This window comes from Ptychodera flava, chromosome 3 (genome assembly GCF_041260155.1).
Source record: "Ptychodera flava strain L36383 chromosome 3, AS_Pfla_20210202, whole genome shotgun sequence".
NCBI lineage: Eukaryota > Metazoa > Hemichordata > Enteropneusta > Ptychoderidae > Ptychodera > Ptychodera flava.
Window position 1 is genome coordinate 47,305,340 of NC_091930.1, and position 22,174 is coordinate 47,327,513.

The window sequence follows — 22,174 nt, forward strand, 5'->3', positions numbered from 1 at the left end:
TATGAACTCCAAAGTTCTTGTTTGTGATCTCACTATGTCAAAAGACTAGAGGAAAAAAAAGAAAGAACTTACGATCGACAGCTGTGGTGGCTACCAGGTGAGAATTGGGTGATGGCGCCAGACCAGTGATTTCACCAGCATGGTAACTGAACAGTTTCTCTGGTGGTTTGGTGGTGTGTGAGAAAGACAGATCTAACTTCCAGATTCCACCTTTAGAATCCTGTCAGAAATATTTGAAATGTGTGAGACACAATATTAAGCTTCACATCTGTGATTACACTTTATTTCACTTTATTTTATTTTGGACTAAATTAGTCCATATAATTCTTATTTCACGTGTAGGAAAAAATTTTCTTAGAGCATTACAAAAATAGATCTCAGAGCTAGGTTTCTGGGTCAGGGAGACTGTATACATTGTTACTAATCAAATAAAAGACATTTGTATGTGCAATTTCAATGGTTTTCCAAAATGTTTAGCCAAACTTGAATATATATTCTCAAAACCTTGTATAGAAAGTAACTCAATCCAGAGAATTTCATTTCTGATCCAAGAATTAAGTTTCTAGAATGCGGCAATGGAAGAACAGAGTTACTATGACAATCTCCTTTTACAAGTCCTAGTAATAATAATAATATCATGAGATTTAACAATTATTACTTTCTTTCAATTCAGAAACCCAAAACTATTTGGATCATTTTTCCTTGTCCACTGTCTTCAAACTACAACTATTGCAATTACATGTGGGAAATAAAGGAGACGCTACATTTGATTCTACAGACTTTGACCTTAACCCTTCGAATCCATAGTTCCACCAACACCCATTGTTATCAGTGGTGAGTGTGGACCTGTTCACAGCGAAATGGGGGTGGAACAGGTTAAGTCTGTGAGTGTGTACCCTTATATCTGTCAGGGAAGAAACCAGTAGTTGATATCCTGGCTTACCTGAGCATACCACAGACTCTGTGCTTCAGGGTCAACAGACTTGACCATGGATCTGAGGCTGACATCATTGCCTACTTTAAGTTCGTTCATAGGTTCCATCTCAAAGAGACCCGACTCCTCAGGGGAGTCTGCTGTATCAATGGTTTCAAAATCCCATACCTACAGGTACGATGAGAGAGAGAGAGAGAGAGAGAGAGAGAGAGAGAGAGAGCTATCATTTGAGTGTTCGTTATATAAATATACACTACTAGTGACTCTATATGATATTTATACTAAGCTACATCAATCTATGTCAACAAAGGTGTAATGCACTTCTCATATGAGAATTTTATCATTTGAATGTGCAGAAATGTTAAGAGAATTTACTCTACACAGTTGCTGTGCTTGGTAATGAATTATTAAAAAGGAAATCAAACAAGTATTGCCTTGGGACATTAACAGAGAAGACCAAACTGTGTGATTCATGTCGCATCTACGACATGTTCCATGCTACAGCACACATCATAAGATCATAAAGCTTGGGGATAAGAAAATCTTCTGAAGTACTAGTATATACTTAGGCTGGCTAGGAGATTACCAAACCCTAGTATGACATTCTCGAAGACTCCATAATATCAATACAATTTATTGAAACTCACCCTGACAAAGCCATCAGCACCAATGGTTATAAGTTCACCTTCATCCATGACAAACTGTTCAATGTTACCGGCGTGACAATTCTTCTTGTTCTTGCGACACACCTGAACTTTGATGAGACCGCCGTCCCACAGCAACATGTTACCCCATTCTGTGCCGGACAGCACCTTCCCATCAGGCAACTCCACAAAGCCCTCAATGTCAGAGATCTCTGTGCGTCCAAACTTTCCAAGCTGTCCTTGCAGTTTGAGACCAGTGAAAGTATGGGCCATCTTCCAGAACCTGAAACATTAGTGTTATTGTTAGACAATGCAATTGTTAATTTAATTCTCAATGAACTTGTCTGAAGATAATAATGGTACATTTGATATGAGCAAGAATTGAAGAGTACACTTTATGCATGTATGTAAATGCACACATTTTAACCCTTTGAGTGCTGTAATTGTTCTCACCAAAATTTTAATGCAACATTTTTACCAATCTGTATGAAATTTTCTGCAATTTTTTGATAATTTTGGATCAAATGGACTTCACATTTCATTGGCTACGGTTTGATATTAAACTTTTGACAAAAATCTGAAAAATTGACTGGAGTATATTTTATAAGGGTGACAAAAATTGACTTTGGCACTCAAAGGGTTAATCCTTTTACCACCAAAGTTTTGTACAAATCCACCATATTATATAGCAAAGTATAGTCCTGAATAGAGTAAAATGAGGAGTGGATCATAATGAAAGCTGGCTGCAAATATGTGTCTACCGTTTCACACCGCAAAGTTAGCTTAGCATGATACTGCTGTCATTGTGCACTGTTCCAACGTATGAAAAAAAAAGACTCTTGATTAATTCTGTAGCGTTCAGCAGAAATACAAAGCACTGAAGGCTTGTGTCCAACAGAATAATGTTGCTTTGTTGCCACTGAATTCCATTGATGTGTACAGTAGAAACTGGCTCAGATCTGTCAGAATGATGATATGTAAATGATTAATGGCTGACCTGATGTGACCTGAGCCACTGGTGGTCAGGTGACCTTCATTTTCTGGAGAGAAGGTCACGCGGAAGACGTCCTGTGAGAAAGCTTTGGACCTCAGCACAATGTGTTCCTGAGCCCAGTCCCAGACCGTCAGCATGAAGTCAGGTTCACTGCCGACCGAGGCCAGCAGGTCACCGGACGGGTTGAAATCCACAAAGGAGTAGGCGTTCTCAGTGCCCAGACGCAGGATGCGGTACAACTTGAGTGAGGGATATTCAAATATGTTGATGTTTGGCTTGTCTCCCTTTTCAGCGACGGCAAAATACTTCCTGCTTGGATGAACCTACAGATAAATACAATAAAATTTTAGTATTATAGATTTATTATGTATGTCAAAGTTTCAAATTAAAAAACACCCTGTTAAGTCAATTAAAATACATCTGTACAGATTATAACTTCCAGAATTATATTGCTATGCAAGTTGAAATTGACGGTGTACTTCTTCACTCATACATGTAGGTTGCTCAAGTAACGTATCAATGCCAATGCTCTAAAGAGATCGACATCAATTCTAAAAAGTGCAAGCATTTTTATGTGTTACAGAACACCCTGATGTAGCCATGATCAGTCTAGAACCAGCCGTCCTGTCTACAGCGTTCCGTTTCTAGTGCCTGAGCGTATGTACAGTCCCATGTACAAGCAAAGCCCTTGGGGTGAATATGCCCCGGGCAGTTTTCTTTTAGGCTTGTAGTTCAGTAGTTGGACTTGCAACTTTCACTAAAAGCAGCCCTTCTCAAAGTTGTATTTGCGGAAAACTTTATTTCTGCTTGACTTAAACATCGACACCTAGTGCTTGGCCCTATATTCTGTAGCCATTGTATACACTGTAAGTGGAAAAGCTTACAGTTGCACACGTCGACTGCTTCTATGACCAGGTTTACGACGTCACTTCCGGTATTTTAGTACACCGCTGTTCGTTAGCCAGTGAGTGAAAGTGAATAAAATCAACTCGAAAGCCTTTCACAATGACAATATCAGTTTAATATTCCAAAATTAATTTTCAGGGTAAATTTCCCCTTTAAGGTAGTGTGCACCTCAGAAATGAATAACTTCAACTTTTGCTCACATTTTTCTCAAGCAAACTTTCTACTATTCTCTTTCAAAATCAAGAATACAAATCATGGGTCACCGTGCAAGTTTTGGTATTAGAGAAACAAATTACTGGTATCATTATTTACCAACATTTGAAATTCAAATGGCTGCCCTCTCTGTGTTATCTCTGTAAGGTAAAATATAATTCGCAATATTCACAAAACTAAGATGGTTGAAACTTTATTTACTCATAAGCTTCAAATTGAGTCCTGCAAGTGGTAGGCCAAAAGAATACTGTCAAAGTTTGGGAGTCCAAATATTTGTCTCTGAGGCATATTCTGCCTTAAATGAAACTTCTTTTTAACAGTACTTTTCAAAACTCACCGCAATGGCACCGATACCGCCACCACTTGAACTGCGTAGATACTGCTGTTCTTTGGTCTGGAGATTGAGTATCTGTACAATGTTACCAGCAGCAAAGACCACTGTGTTGGGATCCAACATCTGTAGGTTAGATCTCTTCATGCAATCATAACCAAAGGAATGACTGGATTATCACTGGTCAAGGAAAACTTATCAATGGAACACACTTCCAAGCAGAATACCAGGACATGTTGGAAATATTTCACGTGAGCCACAGTTCAACAGCTATAAGTGTGCGGCATCATGAGATAAGAAATTACAGTTAATATGAAATGTTTGACCTTCAAGTAGATACCTGTTGAAACTTTACTTTTGTTTTCTTGGTAAGTAAAGAGTATTACAGAGGACAACATGAGGTACATGAATATTGTCTGTTGATAATGAGTCATGATATCACACCAGTATATATCAATGACTTTACCCTTTGAGTGCTGTAATTTTTCCCACCAAAATTATAGTGCAACATTTTTCAAATTTTTATAAATTTTTCCGTAATATTTTGGTAATTTTGGACCAAATGGACACCATATTTCATTGGCTACAATGTTTTACCAAAATTCTAGCAAAAATCTGAAAAAAATTGACTGGGGTATATTTTGTGAAGGTGACAAAAATTGACTTTGGCGCTCAAAGGGTTAAATACAGCAATTCCATTTTTCCAGATGTGAAAGTTACCATGCTATATTTTGATATAGCACGGTTTGAATACACATGAGTTCTCAGTGAGAGAAAAATTCCTTCTTTGGCCATTTCAACATCAGAGTTAGGGTCACTAGCTTGGATGTAGCTTCAAAATGAAAATTTTACCAGAATTCAGACTTCATAAACGCTGTTTGTTGTTGATAAAGGATACTGCACAGAGAGAAGATTTGGTGGTAATCCAGAGTCTTCCGTAGACCTTGCCATTGAGGAATGCTCCTCAAGATTGTAGTAAAAATCTTCCGGAATCTTGACAATTTCTTCCTTGGCTTTTGTGGGTTGCTCTCCTTCTTCACCTTCCTGACCTTCTGCACTCTCACCTTTGACCTCAGCACCTTCAGCAGCTTGACCTTCTGTTTGTTCTGGTTGTTTCTCCTCTCCACTCTGCTCTTTCTCAGCGGCCTCACCGGCTGCAGCTTCCCTTCAGGCTTGGTTTCTGCATCATCTATAATGTACAGTGTGAACTCTTAATTGTGAAAAGTGTCAAACCATAGAGGTACCAAAGGATTGCCATATTGGATCAATTCTAAAAAACAGATAACTTTATAGGCCTATCAATTGTATGTTAAAGCAGTGATGTATAACTGAACAACAGAATTAACGCAATATTAATGTGATATCAGCTGGGACAATGCTTTGTTTTACTTGCCCATTTTTTCAATGTCTTGTCGACTGGATTGAAGGTACTATTGTATGTATCACACATAGTTTGTACTAAATTCTAAGATTCACTGAGGCCTAGGGTCAGATTTCAAGATTATGCTCAGGGCTTGGACTTTATCAAAATGTTTGTTGATTGCTTACAACATTTAACCTCAACCTCAAGTGCAATTTGCGATCTGTAAAAAAGTTGACCAATATTCCATCTCAAAGTTAAAAGATTATTTTCATCACACTGTAGTTGTATCACCAGCTTACCTTTCTTTTCTTCTGATTCAGTGGCAGGGGCCTCACCCTCAGCTGCTTTGCTCTCCTCTGATTGGCCCTCGCCGTCAGCCACTACATCTGATTGGCTAGCCGGCTCTGCTGCTCCCTCTGTGGCTGGCTGCTCACCATCCTGCTGACCTGCCTCATCAGTAGTCACCTCCTCCTTGGCTCCCTCTCCTTCTTCTCCTCCTTCCTTCTCCTCAGCTTTCTCCACACTTTCTTGAGTTGTATCTTCTTTATCACCGGACTCCTCTGCTTCCTTGGCTGCATCAGCGCCCTCTTCAGTCTCACCTTTCACATCTTCAGTAGTTTCAGCGCCCTCAGTTGGCTGTTCATCTTTCTGCTCTGCAGCATCACCTTCGGCTGCAGCTTCAGTTATCTTTATATCTGCTGTGTCAACTGCAGCGGTCACAGACCAAGAAGAAAAATATTGAGCACATTTGACTATAATGACAGCTGACTTGGATTTCGCCTTGAAATATAATTTTTCTTATGAATCATTCTGGAAAACAGAACAGGCTCACTATGGCAATACTTCTGATAGGACTGTCAATTGAATTGCAACTGATCTATACACTACCACGCACTTAACGATGCGACTCAGGTTCAAAGGTCAATTTTAGCAATTTTTTTTTTATTTCAAATTTCGAACCACTGACACATGGTCTTTCTTTTGGGGAAAGGTGTTGGGTCACATCGTACCGGGAAATTCCTGAAATATTACTAAAATGGCAAACTATCAGCTACACCGCGTGCCATTATTTCCCTTTTGTCTTAACGGTCGCGGATTACCGACCACGATATCTTTGATAAACACGCAGAGATTACGTATAGGCTTGGCGGTATAGTGCGCATGCGCTAGCTTCAACGTTATGCTCAGCGTTTTGAACTCCGCATGTATCGGTACGGCAAACACGTCGAGCAGACCAAAGCCGGCGCTCGCGCTCCGTACCGTCGAAAAAGCAAGCGAGGTCCACAAAAGCGGACCTGAAAAAGATGGCAACGTGCGCAAAGATCGATTTAAATGTAAAACAGTCCGACTTTGACTCATACTCCCTGCAATAACGATCAAGAATGCAGTGAAGAGTCAGATTTGGCCGAGGACGCAGACGATAACGGAGACAACTATGAAAGTATTTGACACGCTGCTTTTCGAACATATCCTAGGCTATGCTGATTGCATACCCGAGTCCAAAAATTAGCCTGAGCGAGATGAAACTTCTGTTAGTTGCGATAATTTTATCACTCTTGCTGTACATGCTTGGTGTTAGTATCGTGTTCTTTTATATTTTTAAACTCGAGTTTTATATCGTGCAGTCTTTTCGTGTCTGCTGAGAAACCTTGAACAACACCGTACCCGACAACAAGTGACATTTATGTCAAGGAGTTTCCCAAGCCAGTGCAGGAGTTCATACACACATAATGTAGATTCACAAGAGCAAGTTCACCGATCTGCTAATTTTTCATGCCTTTTCTTTCTTTAAATATAACCCAAAATTAAATTACGTCAAACGTGAATTGCGAGGGTTCACAAATGATTATTGTGTGCGTGTTGTCTAAACTTATCAATTACCCGCAGACTCCACAGCTGCTAGCTGGACCTCAACACTGAACGTAAAACAAATCCGGCTCAACTTCTAGAAGTGCTGAAACTAGCAATTTTTGCTATATGAGGTCAGTCATCAAAAGTTTGACTAAAAGTAAAAATCTCCGAAATAATAATGTGTGCGCTGGTATTGCGCAAGTCGAGTGACTCCACTAGCTGTGTAGACTAGTCGATACTCTGTCTCTCGGAACACGCTGTCGATGACAGCCTGCACTGTTCTACGCTACGGCGTGATTATTATTAGTTTGATAAAATCGGTACAAGAACACATATAAATAAAGTTTGAAAAAATAACACGAGTCAATCTCTCCCGTCGTAACGAAGGGCGACAAGTTTGCAGTGCGGTGCAAAAGCTAAGAAAATACGACAGACATTTTATGTTGTCAAGAGTTACATGTGTTCGTCTCATCTTGAGGTAGGAAAACTAGCAAGTGACGTCCCGTTCGCACAGCGTCGGCGCTGACATGAACTTGACAATCACTTTTCACAAAGAACATGCATAAATTGCCGATCGCGAGACAGGAAGTAGACAACTTGAGTCAAGAACAAGTGAATGCCCGACGCGATCGCGCGACGACAGCACACAGGTCTCGATCTGATATACTTTTTTACACAAGTTTCGACGTCTTCGTCTTGACTGTGAACACTGGTAACCAGATTGTAACCGTTGAGTTAACAGTATACAGTTAATATGCTAGTTAAACGTTCCAAAAATGGATTAAATCGCTAAGTACCCCTCTGTGTTTGTTGTGTAAATACCACCCACTGCTGGCACTAAGCATTTGCCAGTTCAGTGTATAATTTCTTTCTATTTTCAGACGATCTGCAATCCTAAACATGTTCAAAATTCCCAAAACTGACTCTAAATATTTCAACTTATCCCTGGTATAAGAAAATTTGCAGAAAATAGTGCGCGAGTCGGACTTCTTGGTCACAATGTGTGACGCATAGGTCGTTTACACAAATCGTCGATTTTCTCAGTTCCGTTTTTGGCAGTGCGTACATTATTCAAATAAGTATAAGTCGGCGGCGCCTGGACAGACTAGCCTGATTTTTCACCTGTGGACAGTGAATGAATATATCTGAAAGAACGTGTCTCAGATTTCCGATAAAGGGCCTGGAAGTGAAGATATCCTGACAAACGTGAACAAAGGCCGATAATTTATGCAAAAAACGTCAAGTTGACACTTTGAAGGTGCATTGTGCGAAAACAAAAGCGAATTTCAAAAATCCGGGACACGGTTTTTTGCCCAGTATACCCAGCCGTCGATTGCCGTAAACAGATCACCAAGGCCGATTGGAGATTTGTACTTACACTTTTTTGAGTAAAAAAACTAAAAAACACGTGTTTTTCAGTAAAACAGCCGTATGCGCACTGTTTTTGAAAAACTAACAAATTTTCTGAACTCTTCGGTGACCGAGCAGATAAAAAAAGTACCACATGTCGGGTGTGTGACCACGTCTTCTTTGTGAAAATGAGGATTGAAAAAAGTGACAATGAAACTGAGTCGCTACCTTAAAATAGGCCATGCAGAAGACGCTGAGGACATGTCAGTGAATGTTGATATGTATATGGGAGAAGACCATTGGTTATTCCCCCTGATTATGTGTGGTGAGGGCTGCCTGTACAACATAAAACTACTGGGAAATCTTGTATTCAAGTCTTGTTTCTAAACGTGTGCTGTGACTAGTTACCAGATATTTCCTTTGTGATGCCTGTCATGTCAGCTTATTTGTCTGATGTAGAACACTGAGATATATGTTGAACCCTTTGGGTGCTGAAATTTTTCCCGCCAAAATTTCACTGCAACATTTTACAAATTCTTCTGAATTTTTCTGTATTTTTTTTTATAATTATGGAGCAACTGGACATAACGTTTCATTGGCTAGCGTTTTTTATCAAAAATTTGGCGAAAATCTGAAAAAAAAAATTGACTTGGGTATAGTCTATCAAGGCGACAAAGATAGACTTCGGCGCTCAAAGGGTTAATGAGAGTATGAATTATGGATGTATCATTGATTAGCAATATGAAACTCGAGCTAATATTCCTGCGTACTTTTATACGTGGCTGTTGTATTTTGTAAATCATTGAGGCCAATATAAAAATATGTGTATTGTGATTCAATGAAATAGTGTAGGTATGGGCTTTATGCTTGAAAATGCCATCTGTGATATGGTAACCTTTTTTAATTGACCTACAGTGACATTGGAAGCTGCCAGGTTATTTTTATCATCGTTTGAACAATTTCCAGTGCCAGAGCTACAATCTTGTTATGAGCATGAAATGACTTGGATCACATGATGGGTGCAATTTTTTTTAGATATCGGGGATGATATTATTGTCTACCTGGTTGTTCTGTTGCAGTGTCAGGTTCTGTTGGTGGTTCAGTTTGTTCCGCTGTGTTTTGCATTGAAAAAACAATGTGAACACAAACATTAATTGTGAAATTAAATGTACAAAGAAAAAATAAACAGTAGGATTATAAAAAAATACACAAAAAAGATAATAATAATAATATAGAGAAGTGAGAGAGAGGAAATTTGAAGTTTGATGATTTACAGAAATCCTTTAACCATGCAGTGTAAATAAATGTATGGATGTACCGGTATGCTCTGGTCTATAAACCACATCATTTTCAAAGATAGTAGATTTGTGTGTTATGCAGAAATGATGTATGAAAGGATAACATTATTATATGCTTTATGAAGACAATATTGATAATTGATGTGCTTGTGGTTGGAAGGAATACATACTTGTCCTATGGATTTTAGAAATTTTTAGTGTGCTTGAGAACTATGTACAGAATGAGCGTAGGAAGATTACAAAAATGTGTTTTGCTATAGAACCGTTTGAATTTCTCAGTACCTGGCTGGTCGTTAGCAGTTTCATTCTCAGCAGCAGGTTCCTCTGTTTAGTTGTGTTGGAAAAAGGTAAATCATAAATACCAAATAAGTGGGTGATGAAAAATCAAAACCAATTCAGTGAGCAAAAATTAAAAATCGTGAAATAAGATTCTATGAATTGCAGTGTCTAAAAGTGCTTGGTTTTGACAAAAAAATAAAACCTTTGCATAATTATAGAGCAACAGCTCATTAGATTTTGTCTCTGTTAAAAAATAAGGCTACCTGTTGACCTAAAGGGTCTGGGATGTATAATGTTTGCATAAAAATCAAATATTGAACATTTTGTTGTATTTCTCTAGGGCAAAAGCTCATTTGTCATTTGTTCCTGCAAGAGGACAGTTCAAGTTTTTCTTCACTGACTGCGTTTCAAGAAGTCATAATTAGTATATTTATGTACCTGGCTGTTCTGTGGTAGGTTCAGTGTCTACTGCAGGTTCAGGTTGTGCATCTGATGGTGTTTCAAACAATAAGAATATAAACAAAATAAACAAAGGTAAATAATAATCAAAAAAACTTAAAATGAAGTTTAATATGTGTGAGATGTTACTTGAACACTAGTCTAGTACCTCTCCTTGGTTGCAATATATGCTGTGCTTCCACAATTGAAAGTGTAGCATATATACCACAACCCAGGAGAGGTCCCAGACTACCTAACACATACTGGCACTTATTGACCTCAGTATGTAGCAAATGTGCCTTAGTACTGGTCCTCAGAGCAACAGCATATAAATGGATTTATTGACCTAGATTTTAATGGATTTATTCACCAAGTTACATGTATATGTATGCATACAGTACCTTTGTGTAAATTATGTTAATATTTTAACTGTGAAAATTAAATTTCATATAGTGGTGGAAATACTTGGGAACTGATTGATGTTAACATTGATACATTAGCCATTTACTTATGTTTTCTGATGTCAGTTTAAAAGTGTTACTTTTTTTGAATTTGTTATTGGATCAGACATAAATGTGTACCTGGCTGTTTATCAGTAGGTTCTGTCTCTGCTGTTGGCTCTGCCTGCTCATCTGGTGCTGGGTTAGAAAAAAAAGTGCTGAGTTTTGACAATTTGCTTAAACACTCTTTTATACAATAATGCAACAGTTATTTAGACTTTGGACAATCATATCTGAAAAAATACTAAAACCTTGCCACCAGGGTCTGGGGCAGTATTAAATTTGCCTCAAATGTAAAACATTTTTCTGTATAACTACATCTCCTACATGTACATAGCAATATTTCTTTTTGGCATAAAGCTCTGGATTGTGGCGTGTTAGAATTTGTTCATGCACCGGGTCGAATCAGGTTAGAGAAAATATATTGCTGATCTGCATTAATTTCAATACTAAATCAAATGTTTTCATCACTGTGTTTTAAGAAGTCTTTTTAATTAGTATACTTATGTACCTGGCTGTTCTGTGGCAGGTGCAGTGTCTGCTGCAGGTTCAGGTTGTGCATCTGATGGTGTATCCAACAATAAATAAATAAACAAAATAAACAAATCAAAGATTAATATAGTAAGCAAAGGTAAAAAATAGTGACAATAATCACTGTTCGCTCCCATACAGTTATCAAAACAAACCAACAATTGTATGAAACATGGACATACACATACAGACAGACTGACATTCACAGACTGGCACAGAGTGATGACATTGACCCCAAGTGTGCCTTGGCCCATGAAGAGTGATAAAGATATAACAAAAAGCTGAATGCAATGATAAAATAGTTAAGTATAGGCCTACAGACACTGAGGGTGAATATGTTACAGCAATTTGATTAGTTTCTTTCGTTTTCTACTTCTGTGATAATTTTTAAGACAATCAAACTGCAAGGCAGTTTTAATATGTATTGACAAACATGTTATCTTTTACAAGCACACAGCAAACTGTTCATGATTTTTCATTTACAATATTTGACATAGACTGAAATATATAACATGCAACCAGTATTTACATTTTGCCCATGCACCAGATACATGGAGAGATTTCAACATATAATCATCAACTCAGAAACCCTACAGGGAAAAGTAAACATTGTTTTCTTCCAGAACAGCTGGTACATCCACATCTGGAGCAACTTACAAACTTAACCAATTACACAAGGATGATGACACAAGAGATAAAGTTAAAAATAACTGTGGTGAACTTGACTATTCCTTTCAAATCCTTACCTAACTTGATTGACATCTTAAACTAAAATACACTGCATGGTTAATTGCACACAAAAATACATCAGGGGTGTACCATTTGATAAAAGGGGGTTGTCTGGAAGATTGATGAGGAACATTATCTTTTTTATCCGATACATTGTACATTCTTTTTTCCCACTATCCCACCTTTTCTTTTTGACAAACCTTCTGTGGCTGATTTTTTTATTGACATTTGTTTGGATTTTTTTCAAAATCTGCCAGGACCCCCCCCCCCCCCCCCCCCCCCCCCCCCCCCCCCCCCCCCCCCCCCCCCCCCCCCCCCCCCCCCCCACCCCCCCCCCCCCCCCCCCCCCCCCCCCCCCCCCCCCCCCCCCCCCCCCCCCCCCCCCCCCCCCCCCCCCCCCCCTCCATCACTCTTTAACATTGAAAAAAACTTTGAATATATTTGTTGGAAAATAAAACCTGCTGAAATCACCTCAGCTATGTTTTCTCATTATTTTTTACCGCATTTCAACACCAAATACAGTTTACCATTTCAAATGCTTACTGAATCACCCATTATCTTGAACATAGGGCCAATGTCCCTGAAGCTACTATAGACATGGATACAAAATTAAGTATTTCCTGACTGTATGAAATCATCTCACTAAGGTCATCCTAGGGACCTGTTAGCAAATATTAAAGCTGTCTGACCAGCGGTTTTGAAAAAAAACAAGCGACCCAATAGTCGACAGAGCTCTGCTGTGTTATGTAGAGAGCAACTTTTGTGACATGTATTGATGAAGATGGTTGAGATCTTTGATAGCTCATTGCAGGATGGCCTGACCTAAAATGGCAAAATTAGCTGCAAAAATACAAAATTGATGATTTCATCATAATTATGTATAAAAATGTATTACCAAATATCAAAGCTATCACATGACTAACTTTTGAGAAACAAATATTTTGACCAAAAACGGCAAAAATTGACCTCAAAAATACAAAAATTGAAGATTTCATCAAATTTCACTATATCACACTAAGAGAACCCCTAGGAACCTGTATACCAAATATCAAAGGCATCAGACAAGTAGTTTTTGAGAAACACATTTTTGACCAAAAACGGCAAAAATTGCACCAAAAATACAAAATTGCAGATTTCATCATATATTCAATATATCATATTAAGTTCATCTGTAGGAACCTGTATACCAAATATCAAAGCTGTCAGACGAGCGGTTTTGATGAAATAAATTTTTGACCAAAAATGACAAAAAAATTCCTTAAAAATACAGATTTGCATATTTCATCACAGTTTGAACAAATCCAAGTTGGGTTATCCCTAGGGATCTGTATACCAAATATCAAAGCTGTCTGACCAGCGGTTATGAAGAAGGAGATTTTTTACCAAAAACGCCTTTTTTGGCACTAATTTGCATATTTTTGGCAATGACAACTTCATTTGAACAAAATCTCATCTACAGCCCATCATCCATGTACACACCAAATATCAAGATGAAATGTGCAGCGGTTTTGGAGTTTTTGATGTTGACGGACAGACATACAGACATACAGACATACAGACACACAGACATACAGACATACAGACATACATACATACAGACATTTCCCTAGCCTATAAGAATAGCTTCCATTGCCATATATACATATGGCTATGGGAGCTAAAAATTAAAGTTTTGAATGAAAGGTTTAATATGTGCTAGATATTACTTGAACACATGTGTTTGCACTTAATGCCTTAGAGTATGTAGACAATGTATCTCAGTACTGGTCCTCAGACTAGGATCAAATAAACGGATTTATACTACCAAGTTACATGTATGTGTACTGTATATCTTTGTGTAAATTATAGGTATCTTTTGAGTGTGGTGGAATTTTACTTGAAGACTGATTAATGTTAACATTGATAAAGCATTAACTGATGATGCTTGTTGAAGTCTGTTCAACACCATGGTTTGAACCAATTCATATCCCATTGTTTTCTATGGTAAAATTGGACCTCTAGACAGGGAAATGGGGGTGACAGGGTTACAGATATTACTTTTGCACATTTAGAAATGTCATTGGATTAGGCATAAATGTGTACCTGGCTGTTCATCAGCAGGTTCTGTCTCTGCTGTCGGCTCTGGTGGCTCTTCTGGTATTGGGTTAGAAAAAAAACAAAAAACAAACAAAAACAAACAAAATAAAATATGATGCTGATGGTGAATGTAGCACTTTTCGTGCAAATTAGAAATCACAAAAACTAGAAAAAATAAATTCAGCACAGTATGTAGTATGAGGTGTTATGGAAATCCTATTTGTTAATGAAACACTGTGCCTGGTTATTTTTCTGTTCTTGATGTCATTGTTTTCTTTTTTACGATTGCTGTAGTCAGAATATTGAACCATTTTCTGCATAGAAATGTCTAACATGAATCAAATGACATGATGAAGCATTATGTCAAGACAGAATTTGATTTGCACAGATAAATTATCAAATGCAATTATACCTGTCTGTTCAGGTTCGTTCTCAGCTACTGGTCTTGTTTGTTCTTCTGATATTGAATTAGAGAAAAACGAATCAATATGAAACAAAAATTAAAATCCAGGGGAAAAAAGAAAATAAAAGAATGATATGGTGTGGGTGAAACAAGAAGCGCACAAAAAAGAAAATAATAGATGCCAGAATGTAGTACACAAATCAAGCACTTTGTTTGAAGGAATTAAACATAATGTAAACCATGAGTAAATAATACAGTGCATGTTCAGCTTAATGCATAGTGTACACATTTCTATTATATCAACTGTTAGTGATGATGTTCATATCGATCTACATGTAAGCACATCCTTGGATCTATTCATCCCTATTCAAGTATGAATAATTAAGTTATCACTGAATGGTCTAATAGTCGCTTCTGCAATGGAAACAATTATTATAACGGCAATTATTTCATCCATTTGTTAAATTTTTTATAAATGAGGGTTTTTGTATGAGTGAGTGTTGAGTATTTTTTCACATGCTCAGGTCTCCATGTTAATGTTTGGACTGTATTAAATTTGTACCTGGTTGTTCAGTAGCAGTATCATTCTCTGGTGCAGGCTCTTGTTGTTCATCTGGTGAGGTGCAATGTTAAAATAGACGTTAACGACAAAATACATCAACTAGTACTGAAGTTTTAGTTTTGATTTTGTTAGTAGAGTAGGGTTTTGCATGGACGTAGAAAATAGATGAGTTTTGCGAGTACCTTGATTTTGCACGAGTGATAACGCTGTGAACAAATTCATATGTTGAGTTGGATATGTAAAGTGTTACCGTATGGAGTGGGCTGACTTTGAAAAAGTCCCAGTATTCAAAATTGATTAATTTACTGTTTGCACGGAAATAGGATAATTATTACCGACACTAGCAAAAGTATACGAGTCTCTCTGCAGTACAAAGTGGTACGGCGCACGCGCACTCTCTAAACTTGCCACACTGATTCAGTGATTGGTACCAAGACGACACCGCGCCATTTCAGCTATTTTTGCGTGAATTTCACACCACTTTGTCGTTGTAGGTCATGTCTTAGTTTTTCATCATCCTCTTGTAACTTTTACTGCCTCTCGCGCCTCTTGCATATCGCCTGTCGGTTGAAATAGATGAACATTTGCCACCTTTTGCAAGCAAAATACACTGTAAACCTCGGCATCTTACACGGCTTTCGCCCATGACATGAGATGTCATAAAGACCGATTTGCGATAGAGGATGAAAATTTTGCGCACTGCATCTGTCCGTAAGCCTTATCCATTGCGCATCTGACGAACTAAGGGGAAAATTTCGACTTTTATAAGGTTTTACCTGTACTTGGCTGTTTGTCGTCCTCCATCTTGAAATTGCGTTTTGTTGCTAAGGATCACAACGCAGGCGCGTTGCCGTTTAACCGCTGAGCACCATGGGAAAAGGCCTCCTAGGTAAGTATATTAAATCTAACAGCGATCGTCACGGTGTTGCAGTTTGTCTGGCTTCAATCTTGCTTTTTTTGATAGCGTATATAATAATTTTAATTTCATGAATTTACACACTGTTAGTGTGATGTAATGGCGTTTTTGTGGATTGGCTTTTTCCAAAGTATATCTGTAAGATAGGGGGTCTGGTTTAACCTCTAACCCTAAGAGAGGACGGAAGTACGGAAGTGCGAACTTTGAAATTGTCGACAGCATTCCACCACAAAACAATAACATGAGTTCGGCAAAACAGCTTGCCACGGAGGCAGAAGTTGACAGTCTTCACGCTACAGTTAACAGTGGTATTGGAAAACTTCTTTGCTTTACAAGTTGTGCAAGACACGACGATACATGGACTTTACATGTTACAGGTACTGTACCGTGTCGTAAGTCACTAACTGTGCATGGAATTTGTGATTCTGTCCGCGGCTTTAGCCAACGGATAAGTGGGTAGACAGGCAAGTTTGGGCTGTACATTTGATTTTGGTGTGATCCTTCTGGTATGATGTAAGGAAGGGAAATATGCCTAACCACCCCCCCCCCCCCCCCCCACCCGCGTCTATGAACCGTACCCTTTACATGTGCGAAGCGTGTGGGATCATAGTCTCGCATGCCAGACCTCGAAACCTGCGTGCGGCGCGAGCGGCAAAGCCGCGAGCAGCGAGTAACCGCAGGTTACGAGGTCTGGCTAGAACCGACGTGCTATATATACTGTCCAATAGAATGCTTCGAAAATCGGCTGGATGAAAGAGTACATCTATTGTTTATTCATGAATGTAGGTGGAGCGTCTAAAAATAGCCTTTTGAATTTGACTGAATGATTGTGTCATTCATCCAGAAATGTTTCATTCGAAGTAAACTGCCTTACGTTGACCTCAGACAGTAGTACGGCTTTATGAAATCACGGTTACGCTATCTCCAGTAACCATGATGAAAAAAATCTGCAAAATGATCTATGCCGTTGAAGAAAGTGGTGATGGACAGCCTGAAACCGAAGCAGGAGGTAGCCATGACAGATTATCTGGAAGGAGACGATGTTTCCGTGAATTTGCCGACAAGATATGGCCAATCTCTAATTTTAAGATTGCTCAGCCTTGCTTCAATGCTTGCGATTGCATTTTGTTGATCGACATCCTCTATGGAGTTTGCTTTTTCATTTTGCTCGTTCAAACGAAGCTCGGACTTTGGGCCCCATTCAACTGCCGATGAGCTGGTGGTAAATGGCCTCACAAATTCTCGCCGTAGATTTTTGGTGTTGAGTGTTTTTTTCGGCGCAGATACGTGAAACGTGGTGGACAAGTACAGTGAAAATGCGTTATGGCCATCTGTACGCGGTGGTCCAAAGTTATACTTATTAGCATAGGAAGACAGCCCACTTTTGACGTCATCACATTCCTGAGCAGTTGGTTCTTGCCAGACCTCGTAACCTGCGGTTACTCGCTGCTCGCGGCTTCGCCGCTCGCGTCGCATGCAGGTTCGAGGTCTGGCATGCGAGACTAGTGGGACCACACCCCCTCACAAGCAAGATTGATCATGGTGGAGCAGTTCGGCGTACAGTCACTGTCAGTAATCGTCAACTATATTTGCGCAATTACTGCTGTGGTTTCACGGTTTGTATAGTGAATAAGCCTCATCCAAACTATCTGTCATGATTCCTCAAATTTTGATAAACTTGATTTTGGTACTGAAATTGATACATGCAAAGAAAAACAGTAATAATACTAATAGGGTCGGAGGTCGAACAGCGCCCGCACACAGCTGAATAGATTACCGGAAAAAATCTTGGTCAGATATAAAGTTTGAAAGTGTCATTTATGCACACACACATTTTGTGTAAATGAAGATGTCACTATCGTCTGCAATCCGATCAAGTGATATCCAAGAAATTTCCTAATTTTCAGTGATAAAATGGATGATTGATTGAAACAAAAACACATTGGTTTGAGGGTAACGAAGGACTTTTTGTCTCCCATGATTGATATGTGAGTTGCACCAAAAACAGTGTCACAGGGTTGTAGGTCGCTCAGTCATAAAATGACACTTCTGTTACATGTATTTATGTATCTGGAATAGACTCTCGCCAGTCGCTTGTACTGCTTGGTCTCGCGTAGCTTGTGGTATTTATAGCTGGTACAAGCCTTCGGCAATCGACCTCGCGCCTTCAGCACTCGACCTCACGCCTTCGGCGCTCGATCGCCTACGTTGGATTGCTACCGCACTTAATAAAGTGACTCCGGTCAAAAGAAGGCACGAGAAAGAAGGCACGAGGACTGTCGACAGTCTATAACTGGAATTACATCACTGCTACTGTTGAGGATTGCATGTAGCCTTTAACATACAGACTTCTATTCAGAGCTTGTCTTGCATCTTGCCCTCATTTCAAACTTAAAAGTTAGAATTACGTAGCTGTGAGGTTGAAACAAGGAGAACAACACGTCTTCTATTATCATGACACCGCAAAAGAAGAAAACAGGCTGATTAGTTTGATTCAGTACTTTCAATGTATACATTTATTATCTGTGTTTTTTCTGTCATTTTTCAGATGGCATTGATGTGTGGAGATTGGAACTCGACCATTCTGAATTAGATTCTCACAGAGAACTCTCAAATATCACCAACTTTGATGCTTTTTTCGGCAAAATCAAATCAGCGTTCGAATCCGGTGACCTCACTGCCGCGACCCACGGCCACAAAACCACTTTGACCTGTGGAAAGGGATCAACGACTGTGACCTTTGACCTTTATGAAGCAACTGCAAGCAAGAGGAAAAGTGACTTGCAAGGTGTCATCTTGCACCTTGCTGACTTAGCGACAAGACTCAGTAAAGATCTGAAAGATGCCAAAGACAGTCTGGAGACTGCCAACAAACAGAAAGCTTCCTCGACATCAACAGTTTCTGGATTTTATGATTCAACAGCTGGACACAAAACGGGACAGAAAGTTCAAAAGAAGAAAGGAAGGAGTCTGTTGAACCCGGACAGTAAAAGAGTGAAAGTAGCAAAGGGTGTCAACTTTGAATGAAGTTTGTCGATGTCGAGTTCTCACTTCTGTTTTAAACTTTTATTGTATATCTGGGGTGATCTGCCTTGTGCAACTCTGAAACAATAGCAGTATAGGAGTTGAAATATGCATATGTATATGCTGTATATTCCATTTCAAGAAATTTATAGGTGTCCCTTTTGTATTCTACTCTCACACAGTATATATCTGCACAATGGCTGCGTACTTTAATTGTAACATTTTAGGATCATACAGTCTTTTCCTTTTCATAATTAATATTCTATGTGACAACTGCTCTTAAGATATTCTTTCCATTTTTTAAAAACATCACTCGATAAAGTTTGTGAAGCATGCCTTCTGTAATAATTCTTTCTTTCTTTATCACATACCGGTAGTATGTTATAAATTGTCAGAAAATCTCAGCTTGAGTGTAGAATTTACAGAAATCCTTGACCCTAAGTAAAACTCCATGTCACACAATAATTTTCATTGCCTTCATTTTGATAGATACTTTTCAATATCTAATGTGACCTTAGAAAAATCATTTTATACAATCAGAACTCTTTTTTGTATTTCTTTTTGAGAAAAAAATTGAATATATTTGTCTGTACAGGAGTTGCAGAAGAATTTTAATTGCTTTTAAGGGTAGTTTGGCATTTCTTGATGGTAAAGGCCAGCATCATCCTGCTATTTTCTGCATCAAAGACTGTTGCTGATCAGATGACAATAAAACTGTACTGATGATAGTATAAACAAGTTGTTTGTCGTCTTTCAATTATTTTGCACTTTAAACTGGCTTCAAGATGCAAGTCTACTTGGTCACAATAGCCAGAAATTACAGGAATTCAACAAGAACAGTTTCATTTAACATTTGAAAATACTCCGCTTGTTGCGCATGCAATCTAAAAATCGACAAAAGCACGTATTACGATTAGCGCCCTCTAGAGCTCGAGTTAATATTTTTCATACAACTTTTACGCCTACGAGGGCAGTATGACAAGTTTTTGGCATGAATATCACTGCATGATAATGTGTGTCAAGTGATGGTAAAGCCTTTCGAAAGAAAAATAATATATATTAAAAATATTTATAAGAGAAAATTAGGTGATTTAAATACTCCAGCCTCTTTACTGCAAGGTTGCTATGCTTTTGTGGTTGAGTTACTGTCTGTAAGTTCTATTTACTATGTGGGAATCAATGCAGTACAATGTATCAAGCATTCAAGTCCCCAGTGTCACGATATGCTGTCACCATTTGAAAAAAGTTGACAAAATCTGCCTTTTTAGTCAGAAATCTCAAAGAACATATCTGAATTTGGTAACTGTCAATGTACATGGGAATGCAACATCATACCATCATCTGATGCCTTTGGAAAAACTTTAACCCTTTGAGCATGTTGAGTGCCAAAGTCAATTTTTGTCGCCCTTATAAAATGTACTTCAGTTAACTTTTATCAGATTTTCCCCAAATTTTGATAAAAAACTGTGGCAAATGAAATGTTTGTGTTCATTTGGTCCAAAATTATCAGAAAAATAACAGAAAAGTTCATACAAATTGGTAAAATGTTGCACTAAAATTTTGGTGGGAAAAAATACAGCACTCAAGGGTTAATATCATTCAGTGTTTGCCTTCTTGTTCAGAAATGCATGGGAGTATCAGAATTCAGTGTCAATCAAATTGATGATGCTGTAACATTTGGAACCGGCATTGTCTGTCACTGCCTTGATGTTCTGAAATCTCAATCAGAATTCACTACATCAACACCAATGATGCTCCTTGTAGTCAGGTATTTGCTACTCTGATGCCATTAAAGCTATTTCAGCAATGAAGCACATCCAGAAAAAGCATATCAAAAAATTTTGACCAGTTCATGACATATGTGCACAGGTAACAGTGAGTGCATATGTGGAGTGAACCGGTCAAAATCGAGAGGTATACCCATTGCTGAGGTGGTTTTAATGCTATTACATTGAAATGAATGGAATGTGAAACGTCAAAAAGGGAATTTTTCTAAGCTGAAAGCTAGTGCCTGTTCCAACTGTCCTATATTAGTGCCACGATATCGTAGAATTGTTAAATATTGGCTCAGAATTGTAAAAATGCATAGAAACAGACTTACCCAAAAATGTTATGAATTTCGGTTAAGCAGTATTGATGTAAATAGGTACGATTTTGGGGGCAAAGAGTGTAGACATTTATTGCAAAGTTATGGTTTTGGGGAAGTCTGGAACCAACAAGGGGTGGGCAATGAATCTGCTTTTTTTAAACATCTTCAAACAGAGAGTATTGATATTGACATGCAATCATGGTTGGAGAATATGAGTAAATCAAAGAAACTGAGTACGTAAAATGTGTAATTTGAATCTTGTCGAGGATGAGTTCCAAATTTCTACTTGTCTGTCGAAAGTTATAGATTTAAGATGTAAATATATTGCCACATATTATTTTAATCCACCGCTTGTATATAAATTTGCGATACTTCTATTTATAATAGTGCTACTTTGAGAAATTTAAGCAGATATATTTTCTATGCCACACAATCAGGGAGAATACCCTGCTTTAACCAGGGAAACAATCTGTAACTTTTCCAGTGTTTGTAATGTTGTATAAAATGTTATTTACTAGCGATCCTTACAATATATCGCTAATATTTGCATTTCATGCCGGAGGCCATAGTACTGATAGAATCTACTACTGACTGTCCTATATGCGAACATAGCACGGTAATTTTCATGTCTCAACCAATCAGATCTCGGCATTTGCACTATCAAAATACTGGTATATATCTGTCACACCATACAAGATCTGACATGCTGTGGCACACTGCTCATAAATTCACAGCTGAGATAG

At 38.4% G+C, this 22,174-nt stretch overlaps 3 protein-coding genes across 7 annotated transcripts in view; 1 reads left to right on the forward strand and 2 right to left on the reverse strand.

The window, feature by feature from the left end:
• The window catches only part of LOC139130146 (cilia- and flagella-associated protein 44-like), a 45,945-nt gene extending 29,713 nt beyond the window's left edge, over positions 1 to 16,232 (reverse strand). For 3 of the 5 annotated variants that reach the window (XM_070695874.1, XM_070695873.1, XM_070695877.1), the window contains exons 1-16: positions 16,179 to 16,225; positions 15,403 to 15,453; positions 14,850 to 14,894; positions 14,444 to 14,494; positions 11,613 to 11,663; positions 11,183 to 11,239; positions 10,602 to 10,652; positions 10,167 to 10,208; positions 9,648 to 9,698; positions 5,685 to 6,092; positions 4,921 to 5,211; positions 4,029 to 4,191; positions 2,576 to 2,895; positions 1,582 to 1,861; positions 944 to 1,102; positions 73 to 220 (exon numbers count right to left, since the gene is read on the reverse strand). In XM_070695874.1, coding sequence (XP_070551975.1) covers positions 73 to 220; positions 944 to 1,102; positions 1,582 to 1,861; positions 2,576 to 2,895; positions 4,029 to 4,191; positions 4,921 to 4,973 — 1,123 coding nt within the window. In that variant the 5' untranslated portion in view covers positions 4,974 to 5,211; positions 5,685 to 6,092; positions 9,648 to 9,698; ... (6 more) ...; positions 15,403 to 15,453; positions 16,179 to 16,225. Of the gene's footprint in view, positions 1 to 72; positions 221 to 943; positions 1,103 to 1,581; positions 1,862 to 2,575; positions 2,896 to 4,028; positions 4,192 to 4,920; positions 5,212 to 5,684; positions 6,093 to 9,647; positions 9,699 to 10,166; positions 10,209 to 10,601; positions 10,653 to 11,182; positions 11,240 to 11,612; positions 11,664 to 14,443; positions 14,495 to 14,849; positions 14,895 to 15,402; positions 15,454 to 16,178 lie in introns of all 5 variants that reach the window. The other 2 variants (XM_070695875.1, XM_070695876.1) reach the window with 2 other exon arrangements.
• LOC139129346 (enolase-phosphatase E1-like) lies at positions 5,488 to 16,206 on the reverse strand. Its single transcript, XM_070694979.1, has 11 exons — positions 16,179 to 16,206; positions 15,403 to 15,453; positions 14,850 to 14,894; positions 14,444 to 14,494; positions 11,613 to 11,663; positions 11,183 to 11,239; positions 10,602 to 10,652; positions 10,167 to 10,208; positions 9,648 to 9,698; positions 5,685 to 6,092; positions 5,488 to 5,504 (listed from the first exon to the last, which is right to left on the reverse strand). Exons 1-11 carry the CDS (start codon positions 16,204 to 16,206, stop codon positions 5,488 to 5,490), a joined length of 852 nt encoding a protein of 283 aa, XP_070551080.1.
• Positions 16,233 to 16,471: 239 nt separating the features above from the next.
• LOC139130148 (uncharacterized) lies at positions 16,472 to 20,077 on the forward strand. Its single transcript, XM_070695878.1, has 2 exons — positions 16,472 to 16,695; positions 18,867 to 20,077. Exons 1-2 carry the CDS (start codon positions 16,560 to 16,562, stop codon positions 19,343 to 19,345), a joined length of 615 nt encoding a protein of 204 aa, XP_070551979.1. The 5' UTR covers positions 16,472 to 16,559; the 3' UTR covers positions 19,346 to 20,077.
• The last annotated feature ends 2,097 nt before the right edge of the window (positions 20,078 to 22,174 follow it).